This window comes from Sander vitreus, chromosome 24 (assembly GCF_031162955.1).
Source record: "Sander vitreus isolate 19-12246 chromosome 24, sanVit1, whole genome shotgun sequence".
Taxonomy (NCBI): domain Eukaryota; kingdom Metazoa; phylum Chordata; class Actinopteri; order Perciformes; family Percidae; genus Sander; species Sander vitreus.
In genome coordinates, this window is record NC_135878.1 from 6,692,926 (window position 1) to 6,714,721 (window position 21,796).

Sequence of the window (21,796 nt, forward strand, 5' to 3'; positions counted from 1 at the left end):
AAAGCCTCATGTGAACTCATTATGTGGGCTTGAACAGAGCATCTTATACTTTGTATTATTTCTGATTTTATTTGAAATCATGCTGATACGGTATTTATGATATTTTGTGGATTATCACTGAGCACTGATCACACTGTGGATTTGGGAGTGCTGCTTAAGTCTCTACAGTAAAGAAGCTACTAGTCTAACAGTGGATGAGGCGAATAAGCCCAAAAGCTCCTGATGTGCCTGCTGGTTTACAGATCATAACAGATGTTTGTCAGTCTGTTTCGGTGGGAAAATGCGGTGGCTGCAAACAGTGATAAAGGGTTTTTAGTGATGATTGTGGATCTCTGCATCATTGCTTAAAATAGTCAAACAATAAATGTTTTTATGGTGGAGTGATTTTCCTCTTTCTCTTTAACATTATTCTGTACTTATTCTGTTTCTCATATCTTATTATATTATAATAATAATCATAAGTAACAGACATCAGTGACTGAATTATTCCACTGTGCTAGACCACGTGTTAAGAAATGTTCATTCATCATACATGCAGACATTTGCATTTTTGAGGTATTTACAGCATGAAATATACCGTGAAATATGAATGTATACTGATTCTCAGTCCCCCACTGTTGCCTTCAGGGAACAGTGTATGATTGACAGATCAGCACTTGCACTCTTAAATTTATGCACACACCATGATATCCCCCCCCTTTAATATGTTTTCCGGCATAAGGTCATAATTTACCTTGCCTCCAGCTACTTCCTCTTCTCCCGCCCTCCCAACTCTTGATAGCATTGCTTGTAATTTATTGTATTGTTTTTAATTAAATGGATGGCAAGGGGGTTTAAGTGCCCAGCAGTTCCAAGACATGCCATTTCTTATCTGAATTCTAAATTCAGCGCACACCTACTGTAAAGCGGGACTATAAAGCTGAATAGGTCCCAAACTGCTGCGGTGCGTGTTAGAGGCATTGAACAGTTAGACAAATGTCACCTTAGAAGAAAAGAGAGGGGATAATAAATCGACGGCTGGGTAGTGGTGAATACAAACTTCACAGACATCGGCACACCACAGATTCACGGCTCCAGCAGTCTGGCTTGTGCATTCTCAGTCTGGCATAGAGGATCAGAGAGGAAGCAGCCTTGGATTACAGAGATCCTTGCCCTGATAAAGAAGAACTTTAAATTAAATGGAGTCACAGCAGGCTTAGTGCAGTTCTACTTCCTTCAGTAAAGACCAAACCATTTCCGCACATAATGTGAAACAAGATTGCAAGATTTTAGGGTAATTTCATGTTCTGAAAATTGTAAAAATATAATTGCTTAATTCCTCTATCTGTGTATGTAGCTCACATCCTGTCTCTGACCTCTACGTCCACTTCTTGCAGCAGAAACCTTGCAAAAGTATGGTCCAACCACCAGAGTGCTTAATAAGGAAAATATACTGCAGCATGGAGTCGTGGTTGGGAACGAGAAAATCAATTTGATTATCCACACTGCAAACTGAGATGTATGTTTGAATAATCCGAGGGTGAGCTATGGACTCCGAGGGTTTATTCTGTATGACTGGCGTTAAATGTGATTTCCCTATATATCAGGTAATTGGAGAGTGTGCCTCAAAGGTTATGTGCTCTAGGTAGCCATTCACAAGACTCTGATTTTATTCTGATGACGAGCTGTCATTAAACAATCACAGCCTGATGACCTTCCTGACCTAAAAACACAAATGCACAATTCAACTAGTCATGTCAGTGCCCCCAAGGAGAATTCTTGTCACCTTTTTCATGGCAGATATTTCCTATCATGGTGACATTTTGCCATCCCCAGACACTCTTGTCAATCTTGTTTTTTATCCAGATGGCTACATGGAGGGTTTTTTAAAACATTTTCTCATTGTGGCATGTTTATTAAATGCACATTACATTTCTGCCAGAGCTGAAGCATGCCAGACATCCCAAGAGGCCCAATATCCCAACATGCCCTTTTTGAACATGTGAACATGTATTTACCCCCATATGTTCATGCAAATTGGAAGGACAGAAGCATACGTAATACAAATCACTCCAATTATCCTGGCCATGCACAACCTGTTCAGACACAGACACAGACACACACACACACACACACACACACACACACACACACACACACACACAAAGGCAGAGATCACACTGTGTTTTTCTGTGAACATGACGGACAGGGAGAAAGCAGCAGGATGCTGTGTAGATGATGCCTGCTCTCACCAGAGCTTTAACCTTTCCCTCAGCGCCCTTCCTGCAGAGTCTCTCTTTCCTCCCGGCCCCTCTGTCACACAGTCCTATTGTTTGTCCCTGTCCTGATTTGGCACTCATTATAGAAACCTGTTTATGCACAAAGCTCTCCCAAGACATGCTTGCAAGGCATAAGAGAGAAGAACGACAGGTGAGGTAGAAGACAAAGAAGAGGGCACAAATAGGATGAGTAGAGATAGAAAAGAACAATAAACAACAATAAAAATAGGAACAGAAATATGGAGCAGTTATGCAACAGCTGATATACTGTTATCAATGTTTGACTATTTAGTCAGCCTTAGAGCTGTTACGCACCAACCAGACGGCCGACCATCAGCAGAAAAGGCAGTCGGACTGATCAGTCGGGTCCCCGAGGTCCAAAAAAATGCCTCAAAACACACTGAAGCAACGCCGACTTGAGTGTACGCTCTGCGCGTGCACGAAACGTAATACGTCTCCATAGCAGCAGGCAGCGCTTCTCTGTATTGTTTCCCAGAAAATGAAAACCGGCAGCTGATTGGACGAACACGTCACGTGGTTCTTTTTTCTCCGGAAATTCACAGCCAGACTGTTATGGCGGCTTGTTCAGAATACGATCTCATATTGTACTAAAATAGTTCACCGAAACGTGTTTCTGAAAACATTTTAAGCAAGAAATAGGCCACGCAGTTGCTGAATCGGTCTTCATTTCAGATCGACAAAGGTCAGTTTAAAAGATTTTCGTCAGATTTTGAGAGGCTCATCCGCTCGCCATTTCCCGACTGCCCTGTCTCCGACTGAGCATGTTGGGCCGGCCAAAATAAAGGCCGACCGCTCCTCTGACGGACGATGGCACGGAACACACCGAACAGAATCGAGTCACTGATCTCGCCAGACTGTCCGACGGCCGATAATCGGGTTGGTGTGTCAGGGCCCTTAGCATTAGCACCTGTACATGTAAATGACACTTTACATTTCAAATAGAAAAATATTTTGGTCTTTTACTCGCTATGCTTTGTTCACCGACTAGTTAAAATATTAGTGCAGCTTTAATCAATAATTAAAATTATTATTTTCAGTTGCATACCTACTCTCAAATCTGTATGAAACAATTTATAGATCTCAAGCTTTCCTGGAAAGCTGCTGGAAATTCAGATTTGAAGGGAAAACCAGATTCTTTCCCACAGTCTGGATCAGGTAATTTGATTTCAAGAAAAATGTGATGGAAGTATCGACGTCTCATATCCACATGTATTTTTGAGAGAACATCTCAGTACATGCATTCCTACCACTGGAGTGCCACAGTCACCCAGTAAACCCAGTTCTCTACTTTTTCCACCTTACCCCTCGAGAAATGTGATGCAATGATTTCCAAACCCACTAACACCGGCTCCCTCCTTCCCTTCCTCCTTCTCCAGCTAGATTTAAGGTGATAAGTTACAGCAGCTTTTCCTCCTGCTGTTTCAAACCTGTTCCACTCATTCACTTCACATGCTGCCTCAGTTAAGTTGCTGCCCAGGCTTCCTTGTTCATTCGGCTCACGTGCGCTGCAGATATCCAACACTGTGCCTCCTGAAATGCTGGGGAAAAGACCTACAGTCCCAACCACTCTGCTGTGTCCTGTTTTCATTACATGGACTCCCCACGAGAGGGAATGGATATAGCAGCACTCCCTCGCTCACCACTCTTTCTCTGTCTCTCTCTCCATCTCGTTCTCTCTCTCACTCACTGAGCACAGTAAGCTGTCTTGATCTTGGCTGGTGAGTTTGCTCCACTGGACCATTTAGGGAATAGAATTTTTTCACTGTTGGCTTAGGAGATGAGGGCCACTCTTCTCCAATAAGGTACATCCAATCAATGCTTTGGTGATCCCTGGACTTGTAATCATTCAGCATAAGGGAACATGGACAGAGTGATATGTTGTTGGATGTTTTGTGTACTTTTGGTCTGGTGTGATTTTTAATGTTTTAAGCCACTCAATTAAAATCTTAATGCTCTAGCACAATTACATTTCAGACAATAGTGTTCTTCCAACTTTGTGAAAACAGTTTGGGGAAGACCCTTTCCTGTTTCAACATGACAAAACTCCCTTGCCCAAAGCCATGTTTTCCAAAGTTTGGTGTGGAAGAACTTTACAGGCCTGTATACAGCTGGGGATATTCATTTGGGAATGCTGACTACAAAGCGTCGTGCCCAACCTCACTAATGCTTTTACGGTTGAATGGGAGCAAATCCCTGCCACCAGGTTGCCACAATCTTGTGGAAATCCGTCCCAGAGAAGTGGAGACACTTCATGTTGAACTCCGACCAACAATAGAGCAATAGTTTGCAGTCTTTCATGACCTGCATGACATGCAAAGATGAGTGGGTAGGAGGGTCCAGAGACTTCCAGGATCACAGTTGTCAAACAGACATGCTGTTGAAACATCTCATAGGCAAAGTTAAACTAGCGGGGAACCCCTGTGGCTTATGAATTAAAACACTAACCAAGAACCGCAACATCCCTTCGAGTCCATCTGGTGACCTTTTGTTACAAGTCGTTCCCCATCTCTTTCTCCCTCAACTTTCTACTGTTGACTAATAAATGCATTAAATGCCCAAAAGGGAAAAAAAACTAAGTATGAAACATGCTAATCTTTCCATTGGGGCCTGATAACGCGTCTTGAAGCCAGACAGAAGAATAACCCGACATATTGTGGTCATTATTGTGACTCATTTTCCATGTCTTGATCCATGACCATGGATCAAGACATTTCCAGAAGTGTGTGTGTGGTCTAATCTCAACATAAGGACATCATATCCAGAATGTTTGTCTCTGCAGCATCTGAAATGTAACATGAGATTTTTAGGTTAATGTATGTACATTGCATTGACCTGTTTTAGCATTTGTTAGTCTGAGTAACACAATTCTACACTGCTGTTATTTGTCACGATTGAGCCAGACTGTGGCTAGAAATAGCATTTCATAGATTCGGCAACTGCTTCATAACATTACATCATTAACAAGCAAATTTGAGTGCACATGAGCAACGCTGGATGGAGTCTTTTTGAGCAGAAAAACCTTAATTCTACAGGAGTAGATTTAGTTTGCAGTCATGTAGCACATTGAAAGAAAGTACATGAAGACTTGTGCTGTGTAAGATCCTCTGGACAACAGTTAAGAAAAGAATCCACTGAAAGCATTGCTAAAGTGGGCCCAAGCTGAGCATCTAACCACAGGGAGCTTTAGCTAGGAAATGGAACGGCGTGGGTGTGGGCACATTTCATAGGTGACCCAGCAAGGCCTCAGGGAACCTGCTATTTACTGCCATCAGTCTTTCCTTCTCTTATTGCGTATCAATATCTTTCGTTTCCTTCCCTATCACATTTCACCCACCTTTTTTCCATCAGTAGCTAAATTAAATGGTGCCATGTAGGGATTCTATAGTCATTCTTCGTTGTGCTGTGCTAAGCCCACCAGGAGTCCCTCCTCTGCTTGTGTAGCTTGCACCAAAGCCCAGTCAGCGTTTAGGTCCTGTTGGTATCCAATCTCCTGCCTTCTCACTGTAAGGAAAGCTTCTTTAATTCTCAGCTTATAGCAGCATCAGCATTTCAAACTAAGAATCAACTTGGCCTAAACGACTGGGATTCCAACAAAGTTTCTCCTTAACTCTTTCTCCTCTATCATTGTAAGTGACAGGCCCATTTTTATGTCTGAAGACGTATACTGTATGTGGATGAGTAACAAGATAGATGACCTGACTGACAAATGAATCTGCTTAGGAAATAATTTTGACAATAATTGATGCAGAACAACAGCAACAACCAATAAAGCCACAATAAGGCACGGAATTGCCACGATTAAATCAGGGTGCAATTAAGCCATCGCACTCCAGCATCGCTGGCCTCTGTTGGCAATGCATAAACACCCTTTTTCTCATCACATACACGCTATGTGACACCAATAGCATCTGTGTAGTTTGTGGAATTAAGGTTGACTTAATCACAGTAAATAAAGATTTCACAATGCCTCACAAAACCATTAGTAAAACTAGTATCTGTTTCAAAGTTGACGTGGCAATTGCCATCATCATTTGATGCTTTTCTAATTGTGGTAATACCTTGTTTCCTCCATTCAATGTGGCATATTTCTATTGTTATGTGAAGTACCCCTTTAAGTGTTTCATTAATGTCTAATGAGCTTTTCATTAAGAGAATTCAACTGGGACTTCTCCATGAAAGATTATGAGCAACACAAGGTTTAACATTGGTAATGATTTGTCACTGGATTGGGCGACAATATTAGGCCCTGCTTTTATGCTAAAGAACATTGTATTATGAGAACATCAATGCAAAGAGTGGGTGTTGATCTTTGCAAATGTCATGCTCTGTTCCACATGGCTCAAATTGGACTTGTTATTCACCAAACCCCCATCCTGTTTGTTTCCCACTACCCTGTAATATTCAACAGTTCTACCTCATTTAATTTCCAGACACAGCTTGTTCTCACCAAAAGTAACACGGAACTGAGAAAATTGTAATTTCACAACACATAATTGAGCATTTCCTATTATGATTGCCACGTGTTAACATGCTTATAAACTTCAGAAAAAACGTTTTATACATTGTATTGTGTCCCTGCTTTACCTGCATTAATTAAGGGGAACAGCAGCAGCAGTTTGCCTACTTAGCGATAATGAGGTGCAATGCCAAGTATGAATAACAAGAGATTGACCATACACGAGCTAAATGAATACTGAACACAGCACAGTCAATAGCTGCCTTAAAATTCGTGACTAGAGAGGTTGAGGCTGTGATGAACAAAACAAAGTGAATGCTGAACAGAGAGACAATTAAACTGCCACATTTGGCAACGGCGATGTGAGTGGGTACCCAGCCACCACAATTACAGTGCTCCGTCGCTGTAACCCTTCACTGCCTGGATGTTGTGCTGGAGCAGATGATAAAGCTAATGTTCACTCATTCAGAGCTTGTAAAAAATGTTTTCAGGAATCACTTCATGCTGCCCAGATGCCCCGCTAAATCTGGGAAACCCCCTTTTAACCATCGACAATCATATTATCTACTGATTCAATTCCTGGGCTTCTTCTCAGTCCAGATCAGTCGCTCACTATCCTGCTGATCACAAGCTACAGGCCAATCTTCAAGTCCTTTTATGTAGACCCCAGACTGTTGCATTAAATAAAGGACTAATTAGAGAGTAGAGGGAATATCATTCTGGCTGGGTGAAGGGAGAAAAGAGGAGTTTTCCTCCAGTGCCAGAAGTTACAGAAATGTAATTTTGAAGATGTTTTGGTTGTGTTTTAAAAGCACGTGCTGTTTATCTTGTCTAAAGCAAAAAGGCTAAGGCCTTTTATGTTTGAAGAAATAGATTTCATTCTATATTCTACCTTGATAAATTCAGGAGTATACACAGATGGGTGACAAATTAAATGAAAACCCCAAATAAAGTGCCTTAGTAAGGTGTTGGGCCATCATCAAAATACCAAGGAGCAGTGAAGCTGACCTAGAGGCTAATAGTGGCCCAACACTTTACTAAGGCACTTTATTTGGGGTTTTCATTAAATTGGTGGAGAGCACGGTCTGACACAATTCTCCAAAGTCTTCCATCGATGTACAGTTGGGTTAAGATCAGGTGACATATCTCATCCGTTTGAAAAGTGTCTTTAGATTTGTATGTTTGTTTTACACAATCTTCCAGGCAGCCGTTGGCTTCCATTCATATCAGTATGGTATAAAAGCCAACTTGCAGAGAACTCCAAAGAAAACTCTGAAAAAGCTTAGTCTTTTCCCTTTCTGAAGTATTATTCCTGATCAGAAGAACCTTTATTATTTTGTCACATACAATCGTACAATACAGTGTAGTGAAATTCAGTCCCTGCATTTAACCTATCCTAAGCATTAGGAGCAGTGAACAGCCACATACAGCATCCAGGGAGCAACTTGTGGTTCAGTGTCTTGCTCAGGGACACTTTGACATGTGGCTGGAGGAACCAGAGATCGAACCGCCTATCTTGTGGTTGAGGGCCGACCCACTACTACTACCACTCTACCTCTGATCCACAGCGACCCACAAGCTGCTAGCTACAGGGCTTAATTTTTTCAAGGTTTTTAAATGGACACAAAAAAAGAAATGCTTCCCTACTCAAGAACTTGATTGTTTGGATCTGAATGGGAAACGCTGGTAGATTAACTTGACGTGGATGGTGCTCGTTCTGCATGCATATGTATTGATCTGTAATCCATGTCATCTTCAGCGCACAAGGGCGATACGATGCTCTATTCACTCAGTGTTGGACGTATTTCAATTCTCCACGAAGAATGGTTTGCTCTACCATGTGGGTGATTCCTCTGTCTAGCTCATGCTTTTTTTCACTCACATCCACACTGACATGTACATATGCCCTCTTTCTCTCATGCATGCAGAAATGCATTCATATCTGCTATCTCTGTTCGTCTCTGTGGTGTTTCATAGCATCCAGTCTGTCTACTGCTCAGCCACGGGAATCTTTGCTGACGTCTCCGTCCTGCAGCCACTGATAGAGATGCTCTAGAGGCGAAAGGAGATTAGAGAGAGGAGACAATCGCATTAAGACTCACTTTAACTCCCTGACCAAGACCAGAGGTTGGGATTTGAATGTTAGAATCTGTGCAGTTAAATCCCTGCGTGGCTGTTGGTGCATTTCCCAAACTGAGCACACAACCTCTTCCAGTGCAGGCTTAGCTGCTCGCAGTAAAGCCGGCACAAATTAACATGCCATCGTTAAGGGAACAACATGCAGCCATATGCACGAAGAGCTCCATGGAATAAGTCTTGGAGAGTGACACCGCGGCTTTTGTCAGCACAGCAGTGGAGCTGTCAATGCTACAACACAACATGCTGTTTGGATCCATGGGTGAAGCCTCTTGACAGCAAAGGTGGCACACAAAAGGATCTGTGTTTCCTTTTACTGTTGCCTACACCTGTCAAAATGGTGTGTGTTGTTTATTTGTTGTTGTTTCATGTGCTCCTTCTGCACTCCAGCCCTCCTGCTTTGTAGCACCACAGAGACCCCTTGTGGAACCTTGAAGCATAGCAATGTGTATAAATATATGTGTGTGGTCCAGGACAGATCCCAGCATCCCTAAAACACTGTCAAAGACAGTCAGACACAATGCAAAACCAACCGTCCTCCAACTCTAACCAGATTTTCCAGACTTAGCTATCATCTGAGCGTGCTAGACTGCACTAGAGGGCCAAATTAGAGTAGTCCTTGGTAAAATAAAATCCCTATTATCTTTGAACTAGCAAGTATCCAATTATATGCCACAGTTATCTCCCATCTCACAGACTTCTGAGTGAGCAAGAAGTGCTAATGAAGAGATGCTGAATCACCTTTTTGCCTTCCTGGACGCACGACTGGTGGAGCCTCCTTGATCATAGGCAGCTTTTTTATGGATCAGAGTCATTCCCAGGCTTTGATGATGTGGCTCTTTTTCCTTTCCCGCACGGTGAGCCTGTCGCTGCACAGGCCACACACTCATGGATGTGCCGTCGGCCGCTGCATGTGTGTGATAAGTGTGAAAAGAAGAATGAGAGGACTTTAATTCAAGGCAGAGAGAGAAAACAGGTTTAAAAGGGGTTTATCTGTCTCCAGTCAGATAGGATGTGTGTTTAAAATGAGCCGAGCAGAGAGAATCTGTTGAAGAGTCTGTTGATATGTGTTTTCTCTGCACTCTCTTGCCTCTCTGTTCTCATGGTCTTCATCATCCCAGGAAGCCTATATGTACATCACACTGCATGCTAGTACAAGAAAATGACCTCAAATGCCTTGGTAGTTGACTTTTCTCTTTCTCTTCAATTTTTTCAGTGCTCTTCCAGTTTTGTATTTTGGGAACTGAAATTTCGTTCAGTGTTCCAACTGCCTACACTCCAACTGGTACTACCACAGAAATACATTTGAATTGTTCCGAAGAATCAATATTTTAGGATATTTAAGCTGTACTTTTCAATACTTAGGCTTGAAGCACATGGAAGTATTTGGGTGACAGAGATTTCATTCAAACGTTAAACTGCACCACAAGTTTGCATGGATCAAATAACTATGTGTAATGCAAAAGGGTTTGCTTTTAGTGAGGGAACCACATAGATCACCAGCCTCTGCGGTGTCTTAGCGTCTTTTAGCACATTGTTTTGGTTTTACAGCCTGCAACTTTAATGTTTCGGTTCAGTTTCAACACTCTTTGCAATTTAAAACTTCTATTCACTTTTTAAACATCTTTTACAGACAGCACTTGTTTTCTTTGTCTCTCACTTACCTATTATTTTTGTCTTTGGTATCTAAAAGAATCCACTTCTTCTTTGCCTGACAGCAGTTTGTTCTCACTTCTGCTTATCCTCTTCTTGGAACTTGCTTGTCCTCAAATGGTGGTCATGGTTGCTAAATAACCATCATCACTTTGCAGTCTTCATCTAATCATCCCACCTTACCTGCACTTTGTCGCGGCTCTTGAACAACATTTAAAAAAAAAACTAAAACAGAATTGCCACGATTAAATCGGGGCGCAATCAAGCCATCGCACTGCAGCATCGCTGGCCTCTGCTGGCAATGCATAAACACCCTTTTTTTTTCTCATTGCATACACACTGAAAGCTACGTGATACCAATAGCATCTGTAGTTTGTGGAATGAAGGTTGACTTAATCACAGTCTAGTTCAATGAACCCGCAAAGGCATGCAGCATCTCATCGTCACAAGAATACAAAGTATAATTCAGTTGATAATGTGCAATATGAACTCCTGCTTAGTGTGTATAGAAAAGGGAGAAATCAGTATTAATTGTGAGCTTTACAGATGATATATGCATTCATTAATAATACAAATCACTGTCCTTAAAAGCTGTGCCCTACTTTTGTATTTATGATTTTCCAAAGTACTTCCTACAGTGATTAAGATTTAAATGTAGGGTCTGACAGAGAAGGAGCCTGCTAAAGAGTATAATCTAATAATATAATATATAACCTTTTTATGAAGGTACAGCAGTGCTGCGAAGTTGCTGTGAAAGAGGGTTCAAGAGAGTGTTTTAACGTTTAAGGAGGCCATAAGGGAATTTAAAAAGGGCCTGGGATGGTTTAAGATGGCACCTCAGAGAGCTAGAGAATGTTTAGGAATTGATGGAATCAAGGAGGCTGTAATGGAGTTTTTGAAAGGTAAAAATTGGAGTCTGGAAAGAGAATGGGTTTAATAACAGGAAGCACATGTAAGTCTAGATGTTCGGGGCTGGTACTCATTGATGCGGTATCAGATATGGCGAGGGTTGACTTGCATTGATGCTGGGAAAAATGACAATTGGTGTTTCACATACCTTGCTAGTGTGTGTTGCCCTTTTAGAATCACATTCTAGCAGCTTTTTAAGAAAATAAAGAATTTGGTCAAACAAGTCATTTGTTAGCTGGAAATGGTGTTTCGTCATTTTAATAGAAAATGGATGGTAGCAGTGTCTGTTTTGGTGCATTGTTAGTGTTTTATGGTTTCCCCTGCTCCTTTTTTATGTTGCTGATCACAATCATATCCCATCTCTCCAACAGGAAGTCCTGTCAACCTGACGTGCAGAGCATTCTTTGGATACAGCGGAGACGTCAGTCCACTTATTTACTGGATGAAGGGGGAGAAGTTCATTGAGGATCTGGATGAGGAGCGGGTTCAGGAGAGTGACATCAAGTAAGACATTCAACATTGGGTGTAAATCCTAATTGTTAGGATTCAAGACTTAAAGCTATGGCATACTCAGTGTCCAGATTTGGTGAAATTCCCAACATTTATTTTATTTGGAAACTTAAAAAAACTTAGTTCATTAAATCCACTGAATGAGCATATATTTCTATTCCTGTTAATATTACAACAGAGCTTCAGCAACATCATGTATTATGACAAATTCATGAGGTACATTTAATCTCGTCAAAAGCAGCAAAAGACCCTGGGGCTGAACTGATAAACACCTATTTAAAACCTGTGTGACCACACGGAACAATAAAAGGAACTTTTCAATACCTAGCTATCATTTGAATGATATTCATGAATGTTTTATGTGACTGTTTAATAATGTAGATAGTTTTACATTATTTATCTTGCACAATATATAGATATAAATATGCACAGTTCAGGCATTGCTTTCTCAGTGATCAGCACTGAAATATATGTAGAGGCAGTAATAGCAGAGCAGATGGAAACTCCAATTGAATGTCCGTGTTGCCCTCCTTTTTCCGTTTGGGTGACCTCCATCTTTTGGCTCACACTCATCTCTAGTAACAGAGTTCTGTTTACGCCAAAACCAGGTGAAAACTTGACAGCCAGGCACGCAAACCGCCTGAAACCGGTTGACCATAAGAGGAGCTTTTATTGCTGTAGGTTGTGATGCATTCAAGTCATATGGGAAAAACAAGTTTATTTCCTAATAAATGTTGCTCTCTTGAGGTCTCAGGTGGTATATAGAACATTGGATCTCCAGTTTATTGAACTCACCAACAAGTAGAAATGCATTTCAAACAAAACACAACTACACTAAGTCTTCACATAGAGCTTTATGTCAGGAAACAACAACAACAACTACTACTACTACTAACAACTACTACTTGGACTCAGCTTCAGGTTATTACCCTCATTTCTTTTTTAGATTATGAGCTGATCTTCAGGCAGTGAGGGTTAATCAAAGCTAGAGTAGAGTTCTCATCTTCAGATGCCCCCCTATAAAGAGGGATAAGCTGTCATCATCATTATCATCATCATTAACATCATCATCATCAATTTAGGACTTCTCAGTCTACTAATACACAACATGTGTGAGAAAATGGAGATACTCTTGTCAGTAGTAGATAACTGTTTGATTAAAGAATACAAGCAACAAGCACTATTTATTATCTATCATATTTCACTTTTATTCACACAGACAGGTTGATTATGCTCAGATTGTCAGATGAAGTGGGAGCACAGCAAAGACTTCCTTAAGAAAAGAACATTAGAATTATTATTTCTTTTTTAAACAAATCAAATAAACAGAATACATATCTTGACAGATACCCAAGTGGGAAAGGTGTCGCTTCCAAATTAACATAAAGTAAGTGAATGTCATGTATTTGTGCAGTGATGTGGTTGCCATCTCCCAGATGTTGTTACAAAAATGTAAGCAACAAATAATGGTAGAATGTGTTTTTTGGCACTGCAGTCATCACCAGGGCTTTCAGAAAATAGGGTGGAGGAAGGCAAGTGTGTCAAATGTAAAAACTACGGAAACAAAATCATAAACTTTTCCCTGTTTAATGGTATCCCAAATAGGAATTATTCATTCACTGTTCACATTATTTGTTCAGACATTTTTGCTGGTGTGTACAAACATCCCGTACATTCACACACCCTTTCATGTCCTGTCCCACTGTACTCCTTTGACGGAGCAGACGTATGACTAGAAAATCCCTGTTGTCGTCTAATGAAAAGGTTAACTGTAAGCAGCATGACAAGGCTGGGAGGAGTGTTAGCGGCCCGGTCAGTGACCTGGCATTTTGAGATATCTATATTAGCCTTCTAGCACATTCAGTCCAGCTCTCAGCACCACTCTCTGTTGTGAAGGACACCAGGCCAATTAGAGCCTACAACACATAGGGAGGGGGCGGCATGTGGGGGCATTGGATAGGTGGTATAATAAAGATGAGAAGGAAGGATACTGAGAAGTGCGTCACATGCGGTTAAAAACCCTGCTTTCATATGGTAGTCAAATAAGGTAACAAGCCAAGAGATCAAAACTGTGACCCTGAGCTACTTTAAGAGAGAGAGAGAGAGAGAGAGAGAGAGTGTGCATGCGTGTACGTACGTGCATGCGTGTGTGCATACACATTTTTCAAGTGCATATTGTTGTGTGCCACCACTGTCTCCCTGTGTGTTTTTATTTATTTAATTTTTTGTTCCCATTTTGAATGTGCACCACTTCAAACCCACTCCCTGACATCATTCCATGAGCTTTTAGCTTTGAAATGGAAATTAATCACACAGGAGGTGTATTCCCTGAGCTGCCTGTAATACATGAAATGGAGCTTTTGGCACAGTGTTTCACCACTGAGATTCCCGGTTGATATAAAAAAGAATGGTGGCTGCAGAACAAGATTTCAATGGCTCTCAGAGGTGAAGACACAGTATGGAATACAGACATTAAGGCAGCACTGCTGTAGTTTAAACCAGAGGACGTTTCAGTCCCTGGTGCATGGGCATGCAGCACCCTTTTGAGCACCACTTCAAATGTAAAGATTCATATTCTAACTCTAATTAATACTCTTACAGATATATTCATGGGAAATCAGGGTACTTACAGGGTCCAGCAAAGCTTTCACTGCCTATAAGCGCTGCAAACCTTGTATGTCTTAGCATTTTACTGTCTGACATTGATGCCAGGGAGACAATCATATAAACCTATTGAGGTTTTTACATTTGTGAATTGGTGGTTTCCTAGAGACGTTCTTTGCAGGAGTGAAGGAAGTCTGTATCTCGCCAGTGATTTTTCCTATTTTTGTTAGAAGTTAGTTTAAAGTGACAATGCCAGTGACATTTATCATCTTTAAAGGAAATTATTAGACATTTTCCGAAATATGCTTATTCCCTTTCTTGATGAGGCTAGCTGTTTCTCCCCGTTTCCAGTCTTTATGCTAAGCTAAGCTTTATCCATTTCATTGTGGGTCTGGGTCACAGAACACCAGATAGTTTGACAACTGGAACACTTGTACCACTCACTAATACAACTGCATGGCACAAGCTTGCTAACACCAAGCTGATGCCTATTGGGTGATCTGTCATTGTATACAGTTTTACATTTCAAGTCTCTTTTTTAAAAGCATCTGCTCTGATCTGATTAAATCAGTCAATTCTACCTTTGGGGCGTAGTCAGGAGAGGTGCAGACAGTGGGAAAGGTTTTTCATAAAGCAGCAGCCAGTGAGGCATTAAGAAATAAAGCAAAGCATGACAACATGGTATAGTTCAAAAGTTCAGGTGTCACATTGAGGCCGCATGGAGAAATTGTACTCGATGATATAGAGACGATGATAGGATCTTATATGATGCTGCTGTAGCACGTTCAAAGATGAATAAAAGGCTAATGTGAAATGTTTGTTCTTGTTTGAAATTAATAATGATGCTGTAATATTCTGCCCCTCAGCCATCGCACAGGATGCTTTCACACCTGCTGCACAGTTTTGAGTTGAACCCTTGGTTTGATTTTCTGGACTGTACACAAATTAGAAACAACAGCTTTTACACCAAAGGATTTACAGTGACATTGATCTTGGATGTTTGATAGTTTTACCAAGACCGTCCTCCCCAGGTGTGTGCAAGCGTCCTATTACAACCCATATTTACTTACTACTTTATTTTATTGTTAGACCTCTAGTGGCCATAGTGATTATGACGGGAGCAAAGGAGGAAGTCAGTCGACATAGTATATCGAGTGAGAAAGTCCGCATAGGTATGAGAATGGGGTGGATGGATGGGTCAGACAAACACAGGACTTTCACCCAGGAGACCACTGTTTGTGTCCTGTGTGAAAGTCAACATTGACATATTTTGACGTACGTATGTACGTAAGTTTACTTACGTACTCTCCAGCAGTCATATATGTTGTTTTGGGAGTCATTGGCAAATTACCTATTCTGTCAGTTAGGTATGAGGACGTGTTGGTTGTACCATATGAAACGTCACAAAACCAAACTCTGAGATGTTTTTTAAGATGACCCTTTACTGTGTTCAAGTACAAGACATGTACAAGATGCCTCCTCACTGTGTACAGCATCAAGAATCCTAGTGCACTTTCATCTCCATCCACCTACACGGCACCAGTTTACCGCTTTCTTCGACTCTTATACATACCACCTTCCAGATGTTTGTGCGGGTGTGTTCATGCTTCATATTTCCTCTTTTCCAGGAACACACACTTTCTCCAGCTCTTACTATGATAGAGTATTTGTGTTTGCCAACTCCTACAGTGTTCTAGCTCAGTCTATGTTGAGTCACACATGGTTGCCACCTCTTTAAAAAGCCATCAGCATGGATCTATATCCCAACCTTGTGTAGCCCCGTATCTCTGCCTGACTGGCCGCACAATGGAGAAGGATGAGTGCTAGAAAAGCTCATAGGAATTAAGAGAAAAAGCTAAATTAATTTCCCTCTCACATGCACATTCCCACCAGCCTTAACCCAGGAATTTCCTGCTTTGCTGCAGAAGCTTTAAAAGTCCTACTTCATAATTAGTTTTTTATGAAGCAGCTAGTCTATATAGCTACAAAATAATTACATCTAATGATTCTTCATTGTGCACGGTCAATAAAAGAAATTTCACTGTGAGTGGGATATTTTCTATGTGGGATTCCAGTTATTAGCAACACTATGTAAAGCTAATGTGAGATATTGCCATGACAGCAGTGGTTATATTAGAGTTTGTCTTTATCTCCACCGCACTTCACTATCTGCTTTGTTTAGTCCGTTCATTGATCAGAAAGAATTCATATTCAGATCCCCCCGCGGCAGAGGAATGCCTAAGTAGCACTTGTACCTTTATGCACTATTAGCCCCATACATCATTAAACAAGGCTTTGAAATTGCGGCAATTGTTGTAACCTTATAAAGATTATCTGCTCATCTATCATTCCTACATGAACAGCAACCCAGCAGGAGAGATTCAACTCTTTTAACCATTAGTTCCTGTTGTTCGCCTCTTGTCATGAGAGTTTGTTACAAATGCTTTAACCAGGCTTTATGACTAGGACTGGGTCTTTTTTGCCATGTCGTCCTACAAGTTAGTTTTACAGTTGTTTTTGTTGGACTTTCTAGCTGATTCTAGGGCATTGTGACTGGGAACATATTCCGTTTACATTCTTTAGTAAATGCTTCATCATGTTAGAAGATATTCCTTCCTTGCAATAAATTATTTTACCACCTTTATCACTTTATTTTCTTTCAAGAAGCTTAGCCACACTTTAGCTTAAGTCGCCATACTGTAAAGATGCATGACAAACACATTATTGGCGATGTAAAAATTCACGAAGGTCTTAACTTAGCTTTCAGGAATCAATATACGTAATCTCTTCATGAGTTATTTGTAAAGTGATGTAGTTCTTTTTTCAATGACTAATAAGTAATAGATTATATTTGGTTATTCAAGTAACTTAACCAACACAGCTCCCATCAACCTCAGCTGTGCTTTACTTTTGTTTAGTGCTAAGTAGCTGAGGTGAAGATGGTGAACATTATAGCTGCTATACATCAGCATGTTAGCATTGTCACTGAGCGCATATTAGCATGCTGATGTTAGCATTTAGGTCAAAGCACAGCTGTTCTTCTCAGCTGAAAGGGCTTCAGCTTTGACCACAGATTATTAAATAGCAGCCCGGCTCTTGTAAAGAAGAGTTTTGTTAAAGTGCTTTTGTTTAAAAGTGTTAAAGGGATATGTTGACATTTTGAGGTGCCATCTCCTGATTGTTTGTAACCGTTGTCAGCGTTTTTCATCGAAGCCAGTTAGCCACAGCTTGCTGCCGATGTTCCTGCTAATTTAAATGAAGGAATAAACTGATAATGAAGAGGAGCCTTCAAAAATCTGTATTTATTTATTTATTTATTTACACCCTGCCAAGTTTCCAGTGAAGAAAAATAGGCAAAGTGTCGTAGTGTCCTTTCAGTACATTCTCACACTCTCTGTGATCAAATAGTCAAAGCAGTGGCTTCTATCTATCGTCTTTTGCATGTGTTGTTGTTATTGAAGTGTATGCATTTATAAGAAAATGGCTGAATTCCATGCAACAAAAACATCAAAGGACTTTTTTTCCCCTCTCACTAACCCTCGTGGCAAAATGATTTGTGATAGGTCGGCATCGTAGTGCATCATGACAGTCACACTATTGTCCCCGTACCAAAATGTCACAACTAGTAGACATCAAGAGCCTCAGCGAGTCTACAAAGCAGTATTATTTATGGCAGAAATCTGTCATCACTCATATGATGCTGGCTTCTTGTCAGTCATGGACTGTCTCCTACCTTTGTTATGTACGTTTGTTTTATTGATGAACTAAAAAGTTCCCTCTGAAAAGTAAAAGCTGCCACAAATGTCAGCAGATTATAGAGCTTGGTATTAATGGTCTGATGTAGTTATCTGCATATTTATGGGTAAGTTGAGTGTAAAGGTATGAAGTGCACAGTTGTTTTACCCAGAAAATGTCAGCTCTGTGACAATGTCTCAAAATTGCACTCCACCCAAATGGAAGTTTATAATTCCAAGGTCATGATTTATGGATTTTAGGATGCATACTGTAGACACAACTCAAATTTCCTTGGGGCAAACTTTTTTTGTCAGAAAAATCCATATTTTATTAAAAAGTCAATACTTTCTACTTATGATTTTTTTGACTGCCTGCAGTCTGGAGTTATTGTTTTCCATATTGTTATATTATCTCTATTTTTGGGGTACAGATTCAGAATATTTGATCTGATATTGTTATTTTTAATCTGTAATTACAGAGTATACCTGCAAACATTGGGACTACAAAATTAAAAGTATAGCGTCAGCTCTGCATGTTTTCTGATGTTCTGAGTCTGTTTTTTCTCACCCAAATCCGACTTCTTAAAACGAAGACTACCACTACAGAGGCTACTTTGATGTACACCTCACAGTCAGTAATGAGGCGGCTGGACTGGGCAAATGTTTGAAGTCATGTTGGTTTTCAAATTTGACCAAACCGCTTGTATGTTGGTTTCATTTTACCAACCATGAGAGAAACTTGTAAAAGCTTTGAGCAGTGATACATCATTCAGCCCTTCCTGATTAATTGATGGTCGCTGTCCACCTTCAGAAACTTAATGTTCAACACTTGTCTTTGTTCAAACACTGAATCCTCCAGTGTTGTCTGGTCAGTCTGAGTCCAAATCAAACAGCAAAAACAGAGTATGTAGATTTGCTCTAGTCTACAATATCTACTTGCATGTATTTGTTAAAGTGAATAAAGGGGAAATATAGGCAAATTATGTTTGACTATTTAGGTTAAATCACCAAAGCTAGAGCAAACATTAACATTCTCATGACTTAGATTTTATCCAGTTTGCACACTGTCTCTAAGAGCTGCTCTGCTTTATATTCTTTCAAGCCTTTTGTCTCTTTTAGACTCATTGTTTTGGTTTTACAACCTGCATTCATTATAGACAAACTCTACATTTAGCTGTATGAAATTTAAATAGTTTTTTTATGAGTAACATTCAAATAATTTGGTCATATTCAGGTAATAAAAAGCTGTGTCTGGTCTGCAATGAGGATTTTGCAAAAACATTTGTTTAGCCAGGCCCCACCCCTCTCCTGTTCTCACTACAAACCCAATGCAATGTTTCATACGCCACCAGCGTCCATGCATCCCTTTTTCTGTGCTCTCTATCGCCCCAATCCAACCAGGACAATCCGGGAGCACCTGGGGGAGCAAGAGGTTTCCATCTCTCTGACCATCGACTCTCTGGAGGAGAGCGACCTGGGCAACTACTCCTGCTACGTGGAGAACGGCAACGGGCGGCGACAGGCCAACATCCAGCTCATCAAGAAAGGTGAAGCAAGCACACAAACAAGTACATAGATTCATCCAGTTATTTTATAGCATGTACAGTATTTTACCATGAATCTAGCAGATTCCATTATATAGATGAGATTTAATAATGGCATGTTACAGCTTTGGAGGTGAAAAATACCATTTAATAGCACAGGCCTTTGCTCTGACAATAGATTGAATCTCTCACAGCAATTTACTGAGTACAAAGAAGAGCAACTAGTGGGATTATGGGAATTGACCAGTTGTTTCTCGCCTTGGGGAGGTAGAGAAATGGGACAGTATTGTATAAAGTGCAGAAAAGCCTATTCATCCACTTCAGCCTGAGGAAGCATTAGTTTGAAGAGAAAGAAAAATCATTTTTGGGGAGAGGCAGCCTTCGGTGTTATGATGCCAGACAAGCTGTTTGACTGTCTGGCAATGACCTCGACCCCGTCACACACACACATACATAAACACACACACATACGCACGCGCGCACACACACACACACACACACACACACACACACACACACACACACACACGCTCCTCCTCCTTTGATTGCCAAACTCTCACTCAGACTTTTTCTTATCTTTCATCACTGGCTACTATTGCCTATTCCCCTCCCCATTTTCTTTTTATATTCAAGCAAACATTTTTGAGTGTTTTCTCTGATTTCGCCTTACTGAGGAAGACTGTTTGAAAGATGATTCTGTGATGATTTCAAATAGAGATGCACAATTTCCAGCTGGGTTATATAAGTGAGATTTTCTTTTTTTTTAGAGAGGCTGGAGGGGGGGGGGGTCTACAGCCTTAAAGTTGTCAGTGTTGAATACATTTACATATTTCTCCTCTCTTTTAAGCTCGCAGCTTTAGATCCAGCTTTGATGGCAGCCCAGTTCCCCTCCATTTGCTATATTAAAGGGGTTTATGCTGCACAGTCAAATCTCAGAATAAACCGGAGAAGATTAGCCTGGTCCTCGCAGGATTTCAGGTCTACGAGAAATCGACCGGTTCCAATGTTTATTATTTGCTGCATCCATTGTGTGGTGCAGGGTAAGGCCCAGTCAGTTTACGCTGCCTTTAAAAATGCGTCAAAGTTGTCCTCGCTTGTGAAAACAACACGACACTCCAAATTAATTTGGTCGTCTCGGCACCGCAGCATCAAGCGGAATATGTCTTCACTTGTATGTAAAGTTAGTATGGAGATGTGTCCTTTGTGTATCTTATATTTTTGTACAAGTACTTTAAGTTGAGAAGCCCTCCTGGCCAACTTTTCTTTCAGCCTGTCCTCAGATACATTTTTTATCTCACAACTTCAGCAGCAATGTAAACTAGTAGACAGCTGCCTCTACTTTTTATGATTACTAACATCGAGATTCTTGATTTGTGAACATGAGAAGCAGCAGACTCAGCTTTCACCATTCTCATAGCTGCTCTCCTTTGTTTTATTTTACAATTCAACCCCCACTCTGCCTTTTCCTCGTCTCTCTTTTCATCTCTCTCCCTAGAGAGATGCAGTAACAGAGGGAGAAAAAGGGGTGATGAATCGTCTGATGCCATGTGGCTCCATCAAATCCATTCTTCAAGTCATCAGGAGCTAATTTGTCTTAATCCGTCCCACTGCAGCATTGCTACAATGGATGCTACGCAGAGAAGAATTGGCCTCTTCCATTGTAATCTCTGCTGCTTGAGGAGCAGCTGGCTCGTTACACTGTCCAGATATCTGGGGAGAGAAGCAGGGTTCAATGAGGCGAGAGGGCAAAGCTGAGGTGGAGAGGATAGTGGAGATGAAGTGAGGGAGAAGTGGAGTTGCTTGGATCCATCTTCTCACAGTGCTTGTTAGCCACAACACCTCTCCCAAGAAAAGTAAACTACTTCAGCATGATTCCCAGGCTGAGAAACTGAGACAAGATGAGGAAGTCAGAGACTCGACGGGAAAACCTGTGTTCATTCTGCCCCGAGTTTGTTTGCTCTTTTGTTTGCG

The 21,796-nt window shown here is 40.9% G+C and overlaps 1 protein-coding gene across 1 annotated transcript in view; it reads left to right on the forward strand.

The window, feature by feature from the left end:
- Positions 1 to 21,796, forward strand: part of LOC144513029 (interleukin-1 receptor accessory protein-like 1) — a 216,443-nt gene that overhangs the window by 177,905 nt on the left and 16,742 nt on the right. The window contains exons 6-7 of the mRNA XM_078244090.1: positions 11,805 to 11,937; positions 19,683 to 19,828. Of these exons, the coding sequence (XP_078100216.1) occupies positions 11,805 to 11,937; positions 19,683 to 19,828 (279 nt within the window). The remainder of the gene's footprint in view (positions 1 to 11,804; positions 11,938 to 19,682; positions 19,829 to 21,796) is intronic.